The 14,590-nt window shown below is 40.8% G+C and overlaps 1 protein-coding gene across 2 annotated transcripts in view; it reads left to right on the forward strand.

Moving 5' to 3' along the window:
* The first annotated feature begins 223 nt into the window (after window positions 1-223).
* PPP1R21 (protein phosphatase 1 regulatory subunit 21) overlaps window positions 224-14,590 on the forward strand; it is a 63,652-nt gene continuing 49,285 nt past the window's right edge. The window contains exons 1-3 of one of the 2 annotated variants that reach the window (XM_019827155.3): window positions 224-346; window positions 9,641-9,709; window positions 12,957-13,103. In XM_019827155.3, the coding sequence (XP_019682714.1) occupies window positions 290-346; window positions 9,641-9,709; window positions 12,957-13,103 (273 nt within the window). In that variant the 5' untranslated portion in view covers window positions 224-289. The remainder of the gene's footprint in view (window positions 347-9,640; window positions 9,710-12,956; window positions 13,104-14,590) is intronic. The other variant, XM_003983971.6, reaches the window with a different exon arrangement.

The raw sequence follows: 14,590 nt of genomic DNA on the forward strand, positions 1-14,590 counted from the left end.
TAGAGGCAGAGCCCTGGCGCGCCAGAGAGCCTGCGCACGCACGTGCTCAGGCGCTGGAGGGTGGGGCGGGGACGCCCAGACGCTGCCCCGCCCCCAGTGGTCGCCCCGCCCCTGGTCCCCATCCTCCTTCCTCCCACCCAGCGAACCCGGAAGTGGAGGAGGAGGCGCGGCGGCGGTGGCCGAACGGGCAGGCGCTGGCGGAGCCCAACTGGGGAGCGTGTCTGGGTTGGGGGCGGGGGGCGGGGCTGAGCGGCCTGGGCAGCCAGGCCCGGACGGGGCGGGGGAGGCCATGGCCTCCGCAGAGTTGCAGGGGAAGTACCAGAAGCTGGCTCAGGAGTACTCGAAGGTATCCATCGTGGGCGGGGAGTAGGGGGTCCCCGGCCCTGCGGCCTCGGGTTGCCTTGGCAGCTACTCGTCGGGACGGAGGGGAACGGCGAAGGGGACACGCTCGCTTGCCCCTCCTCTCCTCTGGCTTCTCTGTCCACCATTACCATGCCTCCACCTGCAGCTCCCAGGAGATGGGGCCGGGCCGCGTTTCGGTCCGTGTGCGTTTCTGCGGGAAGGAGCGGGAGTTTGATTCTTGCTTCTCACCAAACTAGCGGGCTTGGGACTGGGGTGTCAGATTCCTGGCTTCTGCCTTTGGTGCTAGTTGGGAGGGGAAGGGAAGGGTAAGGACCAACCCCTCCACTGCTGCTTCCTCAATCTTCCCAGCCCAGTGATGGGAAAGATCAAGCTTTCTTCCTTCTCACAGAGATGAGATGAAGATAAAAGAGATTTGTGTGTCCCCACTCAGTTCGGGAGGGTGAAAAGAGCCATTCGTGTAAACTGTCTCACTGGGGATGGGTGGTTACGAATGTATTCAGTGCATTGGCAAGATGTTGTCTGGAGATGATTTTGAAAGCTTGAGTGCTAGGGCTGTGTCCTTTTTTCTTTCTTTTCCCTCGGTCACCTGGAGTGGGGCAGAGCACCCGGGTGCTCAATACATGCTGAATTAAGCAAACTAGGGACCTGCCCCTTTGTCGTATTTATGGCACCCGTCTTTAAATGATGGAACCCTTTCCTTGGAAAAGGGTGGTGCTGCTTCTAAGGTGTTGCTGCCCTAAGAATATTCTAATGAAGTTATAAAAGAATCTCACATCTTCAGAAATTGACTTAGCGTTCTTTAAGCTTAGTTTTCTGTGACCTTTTATTATGGGGGCAATGGGAAGACAGCCCCCTGTTTACAATTTGGAGAAACGGACGCATTATATCCTTAGGATTTCATTTAACAAATTCTCAGCAAGGTGAAATGAAATATTGTTTGAAAAATAAAAGCTGTGCCTAAACATACACACTTACCTCTTTTCACCATCAAATGGGAGTCTTTTGAGATACGATACTTACTCATTGATGCTACCTCGGGCAAAACTTCTTGCATTTCCATTTGAATTGGTCTTAAGAGCCTGTAGCACAATGTTAGTGATGGCAAGTTTTCAACCTTTGAGGGAATATTTTCTTGTTTGAAAGGGTCAGAAGTTGTTTGAAACATCCATATGATGAAGAAGGTCGGTGAAGAAGGGTACTCAAACTTGGCTCTACTATTTGTGGGTGAAAATGTTTTATGAATATAAAGTAAGGGGACTGATTTTCTTCTCCAGGGAGTAAACAATCTCAGAAGACAATTCCAGATGGCAAAAGAGAGTTCTAAAAATGTCTTAAGCAGTGACTGCATTGCCGAAATAATTACATAGCCTCCCCAAAGTATTACGAACTTGGAAGATTTTATTTGTTTGGATATAGATGCTCTTTCATTTAACAGACATTTTATTATGTGCTTTCTGTGAACAGCCCGCCATGGTCTGTTGAGTGAGGCAGAGTTCCAGTTTAAGGAGCACCCTTTAATACGATGTTCAAACATTGTACATCCTTATGATACAGTATGACAAGTGTTGGTTCAGTGGGAGCACAGAAGAGATGGAGGGTAAGGGTTGAAGAAGTTAACTGGGAAGTAGGGAAGAGGGAGGGTTGGTAGCATCCCAGGCAAAGGGAAAGGGCTATGTTTGCAGACACGAAAGCACATTAAGATACATGGCAAGACTGGTGAAATATAGTTGGAGAGTTAATTTGGACCTGATCATAAAGGGTTGTGGATGTTAAATATGTTTGAACTTTATCTTTTGAGTAATGTCAAAGGTTTTTACTCAGGGTAATGATGTTACTTTTAGGAGGGGAACTGGTAACTATGTGGAGGATGAATTGAAAGGGAAAGATTGGTGAAAAGAAGACCAGACTGTCGGCTGTTGGAATAGTTTTGAGGAGTGTAATACAGGCTTGAATCAAACTAGTGACTGTTGAGGTGGAGAGGAGGACCTAGATTTAGGAATTATGATTAAAGTACCTTTTCACTTAGCTTTTTTTTTAGTGCTTTGTTGGTACATAGCACTAAATTTATGAAGAATGTAGAGTGTAGGAGGCACTCATCGTGGTGTCTCATTGATTCTGTGGGATGTGGTGAGTGAGGGGAGACTGAGAGTTGACCCTGCTGTTCTGAGGTGAGGGTATATGACTGCTACTGACAGATGCCACTGGCAGGAAGTTGAGGCAGTTTGGAGTAAAGGGGTGTATTAAAGGTTAGATGCAATTATAGAATTTTAAGGTCGGCAGGCACATTAAAGTTCTCTTGTTCACACAGGAGCTTGAGGTGTTGGAGTAACTGCTGAAAATTTCTAGTGGAGATGGACTGGCTAAAAGTCAGGACAATGGCCAGAGCTTCTGGAATAGTTCTTATGAAGACAATAGTTGAACTGCAAGAGTTAATCAGGGTGGAACACTTTGGTAGACTCTTTGGGGAACATGGGTGGGAAGCATGTGAAAGAAGGAGGGGATGCTAAGGAGACTCTAAGGAGGTCTGCCAGACTTGAGGTTATTTATCTCCCCAATTAGGCTAGACTATTTTTCATCTTTTTAATTGCCATGTGATGGAAATTTCAGAACGTAAGAGAACAGAGGTTGGTCAAAAGATTGCATGTGTTTTTATTCTCTGTCAATTCTAGTGCCAAGCAATTCCTAGGTAAGATCTATGCCACCTTCAGCTCTGAGCCTGTGGAAGGGGCTTTCTGCCTTTTATTGCCTTCTCTGGTGCAGACGTTGTGGGCTAATGTTGAAATCCAGTTATGTCTTTTTCCTTATTTAGGATACGAAGACAAAAGATTTCCTCATAAACAGTAGAAGGAGGCTACAAAACAAGAGAGCAAGCATGATCCCTAAACCAAGGACATTTGCAGAATCTCTTTGTTTTGATTTAATGCAGATCTCAGCCTGTTTTCCAGGAAGGGGCCCATTTCTTTCTGGGAACTGCGGTCATATATTTTTCCCTCCCAAGAAGGAAAAAAATGGTCTGAGGAGCTCCCATTAAGGAAACTGAAAGTTTAGTTAGATAAAAGATGGACCATGGGAGGCCAAAGCAGATGACAATTTCTGAGGCTGATTGCTAAAATATTGAGTGTTAATGGAAAGGGCAGTGAATGTAGAGATTAAGACCCTAGTTGTTTGGGCAATTAGGAGGTCATTGGAGGCTTTTGAAATTTCAGGTTTAATAAAGTTCAGGGGAGGGAAAAGGTGTAGGTAACTGAATTTTAGAGGTTTATGGAGTTAATTGGTAAGAGATACAAGCTACTTCTTTAAGATGTGAGAGAAAGCTAATCAAGGCCTCAGTTACTACATTGTAGATTAAGAATCAAAGATCATTTCTTACATGGTGTCTCTTCCACAGCTTGGTCTGCTGCTGCTTTTTTTTTTTGTTTTTTTAATGTTTTATTATTTATTTTTGAGAGAGAGACAGAGTGCTAGCAGGGGAGGGGCAGAGAGAGAGAGGGGGAGACAGAATCCAAAGCAGGCTCCAGGCTCTGAACCATCAACACAGAGCCCTATGTGGGGCTCAAACTCACGAATCATGAGATCATGACCTGAGCTGAAGTCGGATGCTTAACTGACTGAGTCACCCAGGCGCCCCATTCTTCTTCTTCTTTTTTTTTTTTTTTTAACGTTTATTTATTTATTTTGAGAGAGAGATTTAGAGTGTAAGCAGAGGATGGGCAGAGAGAGAGCATGGGAGAGAGAGAATCCCAAGCAGGCTCCACACTGTCGGTGCAGAGCCCAACTCGAGACTTGAACTCAAGAGCTGTGAGATCATGACCTGAGCTAAAATCAGGAGTTGGACAATTAACTGAGTGAGCCACCCAGGTGCCCTGGCCTGGTCTGCTTCTGATGCTCAGGTATACCTCATAGAGAAGAGAAGCTTAGAGCACTGAGTCCTGGCTCTGTTGGTTTCAGCCTGCTTTCTTTGTAGGAGCTCCTGTATCCCTGCCTGGCATCATGTTAGGTGTATAAGCATGTTTCAAGTTCTGTTTTCTCAATGTATGTTTCACTCTGGGTCAGTGTCTTTCAAAGTGTGGCCCCAGCATCATCAGCGTCTGGGAATGAGTTAGAATTATAAATTCTCAGGTCCACCTGGGACTTACTGAATCTAAAACTGGTGGTTAAACCCAGCAATCTGTGGGTAAAAACCTGTGCAATGATGTTGATGCACACCAAAGTTTGAGAACCATTGCTCAAGGAATGGTATCAGTATTAGCTCTTCCTCAGTTAATCTTTTTGAAGCTCTTTTTGAGGCAGTAAAAACCATTGGGAAAGTCAGACATCCATGATTTCTCTTAACAGTTTACTTTGCAGTTGGTGCTACTTTTAGTTATGAAAGAGATTGCCTTTCGGAGCTTTTTAGATTTACACTCTTAGGAAAGAGCTATTCATATTGGTGAAGGGTCAGTTTTGATTTGGCATGTTTGGTTGGAGCTTGGTGGAACCTGATTAATTGCCCCTTGCTGTAAGAGAAATCAACTCAGGAGCTGGATTAAAAATGAGTATATTTGGATTAAAATCTAGTATCAGTTTTATTTTCTTGTTTTTGTTTTTTGCCCTCATGTGTAGGGTTCACTAGTGAAGTTTGACTGGAAAATAGCATTGTTCAGTGCTATCTAATGTAACTTTCTATAAGAATGAAATGTTCTGTATTTATGCTGTCCAGTAGGGTAACCGCTAGCCATATGGGGCTATTAAACATTTTCAATGTGGCTAGTACAACTAAGGAACAGAATGTTAGGTTTTATTTATTTATTATTTTTTAAGTATTTATTTTGAGGGAGAGAGGTAGAATCCCAAGCAGGCTCTGTGCTGTCAGCTCAGAGCCTGACGTGGAGCTTGATCTCACAAACCATCGTGAGACCTGAGCTAATACTAAGAGTTGGATACCTGAGCCACCCAGGTGCCCTGAAAGAGAGAATCATAAGCAGACTCCACACTCAGTGCAGAGCCCAACGTGGTACTCAATCCTGAGACCCTGGGATCGTGACCTAAGCTGAATTCAAGAGTTGGATGCTTAACCAGCTAAGCCACTGAGGTGCCCCTGTTAGATTTTATTTAAATTCAGTTAGGCACATGTGGCTTTTGGCCACCCTGTGAGAAAGTGCTAGTGTAACCCCTATATGAGTGCATCACAAACACAGAATGTCTCTGACTCACCTGAAGACCTTGTTGAACTTCAGATTCTTGTTCAGTAGGTCTGGGGCGGGGCCTAAGAATCTGCTCCCAAGTGATGCTATTGTAACTGTCTGCAGACCACAGTTTGAATAGTAAGGCCTTAGAAAAGCCAGGGGTGTCTTACTCTTCCTCTTTAGTCCAACTGATTTACTTTTCTAATCACTGGGGAGGCAGCTAGATCGCAGGATTTAGGGGTGGGATTTGTTCTAATGAGTTTCCTTGCATAGGAGCAGGAGCAGAAGGGTTCCATTTGAGGGCAAGTCTGAGAGAAGAAGGTTTTTTCCTGCCTCAGTGACAATAACTCCAGCCACCACTACCTGGTATTGTATAGCCTACAGGTATTTTGTTCCCTTCCAAGGGGGAAGAACAAGTAAGTAGGTAGACCAAGTGAGATTGCCAGCACTTTGGAATACTTAAAATGTTGGGACTGGAAGGAATTTTAGGGATCATCCAGATCAAAGATTCTGAAGCTGGGGTCTGCAGGTGACTTCAGTATTTTGAAGTTTTGAATCCAGGTTTTGGTGAGGCTTAGGGATGGGCTTAGGGTTGTATGTTGCAACATTACTTTGTAATGAAGGAAAGCTATATGTTTATTAGTTTGTTTTATAGGGTTGTAAAACATGTAAAATGTCAAAATGTTCCTGGTATGAAATAATTAAGTGATTCTAACACAGGAGATTGTTGAGGATTAGATGAGAAAATGTGTATGTGTGATTCATCTCTCTTTCCCCACAAACTCTTCCAACAGTTTGTTCTTGGACATAGTAAATCCCTAACCTTGGGCCAGGTATCCTATCCCAGATTGTCAAAGTGGCAGGAGAGAGATCATAGTTGACTTACTACCACTTTCTCTCTCTCTCTCTCTCTAGAGAAATAGCTTTGTGATAAGGCTGACTGAACTGGGCTGTTCCAGAACCAGAGTTACATAGAGTAGTCTGCATAGTGGTGTTTAGGGAGTTAGGCTCAGGGCTTTTGAGGATTCTTGGTGTCCAGTAGGACCATATGGTTCAAGTCATTTGGAGAATTGTCAGAGACGTACTGTTAAAATAAGGACAGCTTTATAGATGTATAATGTATTACATTCAAACACCTTTTGTATACAGTATTTAATTTGATTAATTAACTAAAAATTGATGGATTGCCTTCTCTATCCATGGTATTGATCTTTCATTGTAGGCAGGAAATACAGGGAAGTATGCTGTAGTCTACCATGAATGATAGTTTGGTGACAATTGGGAGATGAGTACAGAAGTTAAACATAAATTAGTAAATGTAAAATTTACTACTTTAAAAAGTAAAATTAAAACTGAGCAGTTTAATAAGAGATGTCATTGCCATCTTTTGGCTATGTGGGTTTGAGAGTATTTATTGAATTCTGTTACCTAGGTAGCACATATCCAAGAGTGTGTTGATACTGCTGCACAAGGAAAATACTACATGATGGAAGTCAGTATTAAAGTCATACCTCTTTTTTCTGAACTTCTAGTGCAGGGGTGCCCCAACTTTTTCTGTACAGAGACTAATGGTAACTATATAAGGCTTAGGGCCATACATTTTCTGTTGCAACTACTTGTCCCTGTCATTGTAGCTCAAAAGTAACCCATAGACAGTACACAAACGATTGTGTTTCTGTTCCAGTAAAACTTTAAATTAGGTAGCAGGCCAGTATGGCCCACAGGCCTTAGTTTGCCAATCCTTCTTGTAGGGAAGTGAAGTTCTAGTAAGTCCTGCTAGTTATCTTTCATTGAGCCTTTTAAGTTGTAAGCTCTTTGCAGACCACTTCTTTCCACCATATCATTTAGCACAATGCCTTATACCAGGCAAGCTTTCATAAATGTTATCTGTTATCCTTCTGATTCATTCTAGTAATAAGAGTTCTCTTTTGGGGCTCTTGGGTGGCTCAGTCAGTTAAATATCTGACTTTGGCTCAGGTTGTGATCTCATGATTCGTGGGTTCGAGCCCCATGTCGGGCTCTGTGCTGACGACTCAGAGCCTGCAGCCTGCTTCAGATTCTGCGTCTCCCTCTCTGCCCCTGCCCTGCTTGCACTCTCTCAAAAATAAGTAAACATTAAAAAAAAAAAAAGTTCTGTTTCCATTTGTGGGGACTTTTAAGATTTAGAAAGTGTTTTCATGTAAGTTTCTTTTTCTGGTTCTCACAACAACGTCAGAAGAAAGAAGATAGGGTAGCTGTATTCACCCATGTTATAGACCATTTAACTGAGATTCAGAATGGTTAAGTGAATTTTTCAAGTTTGTATTGTCTACTGATTGGCAGAGCAAGATTTGGGCCTTCTTTCTGTCGTGGTAGTGAACTGTATCTTTAACTTTCTAAAAATAGAAAAGCTTATTTTTTTAAATCTGCATTTTGCTCAAGCTGTTGAATATCCTGTAGTATTCCTGCTTTTCTTCTTGAATTCTTAGCTAAATTTTCTAATGAGTTTCACATACTCAGTTTAAGATTTAGTATTCAGATATTCCTTTTTTTTTTTTTTTTTTTTTTTTTTTTTGGCGCAGAGAAGGGTCATTTCTGTTCTCAGGAGACAGATCTGAGTTATGTAGAAGTAGATTTTTTTTTAAGCGCACAGATAAAATCATCCCATGCGTTCTTTTTCTCAGAGAAAGTCTTCCATTGTCTCCCTACTGCACCGTTAGATTATTAGTCTGTAAACCTTTTGCTTTGGCTACATTGGCCTTGTGTATTTATATCTACATGCTCAGCATTATCCTTGCTGAGAACTTTCTGTTTACTATAGAAGGAGATTTTGTCTTTTAAAACCCTGTAAGTGGTGGTTATATAGAGGTATGTATACATAAGGAAAATTCATTTAGCTGCATAATTCTTGATTGGTTCGCTTTATTTAAAATACAGTTGGGGGCACCCAGGTGGCTCAGTCAGTTAAGCGCCTGACTTCAGCTCAGGTTATGATCTCATGGTCTGTGAGTTCAAGCTCCACATTTGAGTTGTGCTGACAGCTCAGAGCCTGGAGCCTGCCTCAGATTCTGTGTCTCCCTGTCTCTCTGCCCCTCCCCTGTTTGCACTCTGTCTCTCTCTCTCTCAAAAATAAACAAACATTAAAAAAATAAAAAAATAAATAAAACAGTTATACTTCAATTAAAAAAATAAAGCCCAAGTCCTACCTCTTCAGAGACTCCCCCAACTTCTCCTGCCTACTTCTTTTCTCATTTATATGTAGCTCTAGAAAATGGTAACCAATATTGTCTAATGGCATCATGATTCTGGAGTAAAAACTGCTGGGGTCTGAATCTCAGCATTGCTACTTAACTTCTCTGTACTTCAGTTTGCTCATCTGTAAAATGGGCATAATTATAGTACCTACTTCATAAGGTTGTAAGGATTAATGAAGTGATACATGTAAAGCATTTAGGACAGTGCCTGGTATGTAATGAACTTTCAGATGTTAGCTGCTATTACTGACTTCTGGATTGAGTCTGCTTCTTTGTTGCTTTCATATACTACCTTAGCTGATGCCTTATTGCAAGAGTACCTATTGTGGGTGATGATATTTGCATGACTAATATTAGGCACAGTATCCTGCTGGGCATGTTTAACGCCCTACACTTTGATTTTCTGTAGGGTTTCATAAGTAGTCCGAATGTATGTATTTTACAAATGAATCTGTGCCAGAGGTTCAAGGAAAATGGCATACACAGTACCCTATTATTTATTGTATTACTTTCTATTAGTTTTAATATTAGTTTATTGTATTAGTACTTAGTTTATTGTGTTTGTTTGTTTTTTTTTTTAAAGAAGTGACTTGGTTTTATAGAAAGAACCATGTACTGGGTGGAAGTCAAGAGAACTGGATTTTAGTCTCGATTTTGCCACTGATTAGTATTACATCATTGGGCAGCTCAGCCTCTGTGCCTTATCTGAGGAAATGACAGAATGATGACATCTACTATCCTCTTCCGGGCAAATATTTCTATTTTCATATATATGTGGGAAGATAGTTACTCAGTGTAATGATCCTGTGAAGTAATGGTAAATGATTTCCTTGCTATTGCTTTATATTAAAAATTAATTATTGCTTCCTCTGTTTTCAGCTTCGGGCTCAGAATCAGGTCCTGAAAAAAGGTGTTGTGGATGAACAAGCGAATTCTGCTGCTTTAAAGGTAAGAAACCTGTCTCATACTTGTACTGTGAGGGTAAGTCATTGTTGGGCGATACTCAATGCAAGGAATTCAGCTGGTTTTCTGGTAAGGTCTCAACAATGACACTGATTCACTAGGGATAGGAGAAGGTAATACAGTTTTCTGTATTTAACTTTCCTACTTGCTTAGGTAATGAACGTGATGCACTTTGATTTCCTTGCTAAAAAGTATAAAAAAGTATCATTTGACTTTATCTCATGCTTTCCCTTATATCTCATGGCCTCTCTTTAGCTAAATTTATCTGAGTTAATGGGGCTTCTTATATGTCTTCATCACTAGATAGCACTCTGAGGGGGTCTGTGTCCTATTCACATTTATATGCCCAGCATTCAGCAGATGGTTGTCCCCTAATAAATGGATTTGAAAGTGTGAACCATTTAGTCCATTGATCTTGCTTTTGGGTTGAGGTATTTCATAGTAATAACCTCTGTAAATCAGGTTACTCTGAGTGATACATTTTATCATCAGCATCTTTGTTCACTGAGGGGAGAAATATAATAGGAGATGAAGGAATTTGTTTCTGCCTCATTCTAGTAGGCATGTCATAAATATTGCTTAGTGATATATATTTTTTAATTTTTTAATGTTTATTTATTTTTGAGAGAGATAGGGAGACAGCGTGCGAGCAGGGGAGGGGCAGAGAGAGAGGGAGACACAGAATCTGAAGCAGGCTCCAGGCTCTGAGCTGTCAGCACAGAGCCTGATAATGGGCTTGAACTCACAGATTGCAGGATCATGACCTGAGCCAAAGTTGGATGCTCAACCAACTGAGCCACCCTGGGGCCCCTGATTAGTGATATTTTTAATTGAATAAATTAATTCTAGAATATAGATTTCTTCATGGCCTGTTTCAGTTAAATATACTGTCTATGTCATTCTTCACTCCCTTGCCTGATTTTTAGACAAAAGGTAATTAGGATTCCCTTTACTCTTATTTCTTCCTGGAGTAGCCTCCAACCAGTGACGTATCCTGGGTGGTTCCACGTGGGTAACCCAGAAATATGTAATTTTACTTATAGTGTTGGACCCTACCCTAGAGAATTCTGCCTTGAGAGTGCCCCGTCCTCAGGTGCTGTTGACTTAGTGCTGAGGCAGCTCAGAACACCGTACCCATACTTCTGAAGCTGTCTGCGCCCAAGCCAAGATTAGTAAGCATGCGCTTTATAGTTAGGATTTGTTAGTCAAGTTTTTATTTTGCCTAAATCATTGAAGAAGTGATCATTACCTCTCTTAAAGGTGTTTATTTATTTATTTATTTTAGGTTTTTAAATTTATTTTGAGAGAGAGAGAGCGCAGCAAAGAGAGAGGGAGAAGGAGAGAGAATTCCAAGCAGGATGTGCCCATCAGTAAGGAGCCTGATGTGGGGCTCAGACTCATGAACCACGAGATCATGACCTGAGCTGAAGTAAGACGCTTAAATGACTGAGCCACTCAGGCTGCCTCTCTCTTAATGATGTTTAAAACTGGGGAAGATATTTCCTGGAGTGTCTTAATAGCCCACTCTGGCATATGACAGCATCCCATTGCTGGTTGTTTGGTTAACTCTACGATGGTGGCAGTGGTGGCGACATTGGTGATGGTGACTATTGAACTCTCACTGTGTAACAGGCATCGTGCCAAGCACATTACATCTGCTCTGTCAGTTAGTCTTCACACAACTCTGTGAAGGCAGATAACATTATCATCATCTCCCATTGCAGAAACTAGGGTGTACAGAGAGGTTGAAATAGCTGTCTTTTGAAATTGATGATTGGTTAATGGAGTTGAAGCATTAGTCAGAGGTGATTAATTGTAAGGATGTAAAGAAATAACTGTTTTACTATTCATTGTAGTGGTCATTATAGTTATAGTAAGAATGGCAATTTGCTGGTTTGCTCAATGGGAATATTAGGATGTCTTCTGTTACAGCATGCTTTTGATAATATTGGGTTTGCCTCTTCAGTGAGTTGTTAGATACTGTCAGCATTCCTTGATTTGGATTTCTTTAATTTGAAATATATGATAATTTGGATATGGGCAGGTCTATGTTTACCATTAAACTGCAAGCAAAAATTAAGGGCTTACTGAGTAAGGGGCGCTTGGCTGGATCAGTTAGTAGAGCATACATACAGTCAGGAGTTCCATATCGTGATCATAGGGTCATGAGTTTGAGCCCCACGTGGAGCATAGTTTACCTAAAAAAATAATTAAGGGCTTACTAACAATCAATAGAAAAGAAAAATTGTTTCTCTACTTAATGGAAACATTATTCTATCGCTCTGGCTGCTCTCAACATGGAAATAATGTCAGTAGGTTGCAGATACCAGACTTTGGTTTCTAGGTTGCTGTTGCAGTATATTAGTTTATCATTGAGCTTGACCTCATCTTAGCATTGCAGTGGTTTTTCAGTGAAAGTAATAAACCTACACATCTTGAAATATGCAGTAGTATTTGGTCATCTGTGTTCGATAACCAGTGAACACAAAGTTGTCAGAATGGCATAAGTAAAGTTAGTGAGAATAATATTTTTTTAAAAATAGAGTGAGGCTAAGTATTTTCCCTAGCTTTCCATTTTCTTACCCCATTATAGTATAAACAGTTCAGAATGGGCAGCGAAATATATGTTGTTTAAAATATAGATTTTGTTTCTATTTTCACTTAAAACTTTAAAGTAATTGATGTAGGGCAAACAGCATCTAAAAATATTCTCATGTTAGGATAATACTGATTTTTGACCTGAGAAATCACAGTGTCTTGGAAGGACTTCATTTTGGCTGACTTAAATTCAGGGCGGATTTATGGGGAAAAAAATGAATGCAAATAAATTGCTTCCCATTCTTACTGAAGGGCGTCATCAGTGAGTATGAAGTTCTCTCTCACATTTCAAGTTTATAAAATTGTAGCCTCAGGCTTTGTGCCTCCTCACTGCCAGACACATACGCAACAACATTATGGAACAACATACAGTTGTAGGTATTTTACTTTAAGTTGATGACTGTCTGTTACTTCAATATATATGCTTTATTTTTATTTTTAAATTTACTCGGTTTGGCCAAAAAAAGTGATTTTGTCACCAAATAGCTGAAAACATGGAACTGGCATGATAAACATACAACGTGAATTCCCTACAGCAAGAGGTTTTAATATTTTAGTGAAACAAAAATAATTTCATTATCTCTAAACCTTAAGGTGAAATTGTAAGGAATGGTCTGTTTTCACTTGGATGTAGGAACAACTGAAAATGAAGGATCAGTCATTGAGAAAACTGCAGCAAGAAATGGACAGTTTGACATTTCGAAATCTGCAGCTTGCCAAGAGGGTAGAACTACTTCAAGATGAATTGGCTGTAAGTGAACCCCGAGGCAAGAAAAACAAGGTAGGTCAAATACAAGCAAGTTAGTGAGACCTTGTCTGCGAGGTACAGACATCTACAGGCCATCTGGGTTTTAACAGAACACCTCATCTCCACTTTCCCTAATTTTCCATTATTATGGCTGGATGTCGGGTCAAGGAAGCAGACATTTGCTGTTTATATATATATATATATATTTATGGTCAAATTTACTGCTTTCAGTTACACTAAGTCGCTATTAACTCAAGGTAGGGCAAATCAAATGTGAGACTGTGTTAAAGTGTAACAGCTCATGTGAAAGTAGCAGTCGAAATACTCATTCCTTATGCTTATAAGTTTGCTGCAGATATTTCTTAGTATTTATCCTTAGGAGGCCAATTTAGGATTCTTGTGTGGTCATGTAAAAGTAAACTTTTTCCATTATGGTTTGTATAGTGAGACAAGATTCTCATTGCCATGAGATGGGTGGTCTGGTACTTTGGAGCACTCTGTGACTAAGAAGTTGCATTTTTTTTTGAAGAGTTGGGGCTAGTGATTGAATCTTTAAGTCTTGTGTGTATGTAGAGCGGCACCTGGCAAACGTATGGCTTGAGGCAGTAAGAGTAGAAGGATGGGAGGGAAGAAGAAGGCACATAGCAACTCTGAAGCAGTGTGGTGTGGAGGGAAGGGCACAGGCTTTGGAGTTAAGCCCATGCTTGGATTCTTCATCTGTCATTTTAGTCTTGCAACCTCAGTTTTCTTATCAGCAAAATGGGGATGGTACTCTCAGGTTTGTTGAGTAGTAAGTGGGATTCTGTAAAGGTGGCTAGAACTGTTTTTGCCATATGATAGGCAATCAACAGAATTATACGTTAGTACCTTTCCATACACATTTCCTCTACATGAAAGAATTCTCTAGAGTGGTAATTTTCAAATAAATGGAGAACAGAGAGAGTGTAAGCAGGTATCTATTAGAATCACTTGGGAAATTTTGTCAAAATACGCATGCTCTGGAGATTCCTTGGGGAAGGAACAACCATATGTTGGTTGTTCAAACAGCCTCCCCAGGTTGGCGAGATCCCCTCCCAGGGATGTTTTCGCAGAGGTTTGGGTGTAACAATTCTGAATTAATGTTAATTAAAGCTTTCCAACTTGGGAAGCATTGTGACCCAGAATATGTCATTCGGCAGTCTTGCTTTGTGCAGCTCTTGTGTCCCAACATAATGGATATTTAATGTTTTATTTTTAATAAAGCTACTCCATTTTCAAAGGGCTTTCCAGTCATTGGCTCACATTGGATCAGTAAGTAACTTCATTTTAAGTGAGGAGTGAGGGCACAAGAAAGGCAGAGAAGGGTGGTGACTGATGTCTGAACACAGTTTCATTGTTAGGCTATCCCTGGAATAGTCTCAGCTCTTGTATTCCATGAAAACAAATGTTCATTATTGGCTTTCTTAAATAGTGCTATTCTTCTATGTAGAAAAAGTTAATATTAGTAAAAAAGGGAAAGGAAGGTGTTTTTGAGCTTTTTC

This window comes from Felis catus, chromosome A3 (genome assembly GCF_018350175.1).
Source record: "Felis catus isolate Fca126 chromosome A3, F.catus_Fca126_mat1.0, whole genome shotgun sequence".
NCBI classification, from domain to species: domain Eukaryota; kingdom Metazoa; phylum Chordata; class Mammalia; order Carnivora; family Felidae; genus Felis; species Felis catus.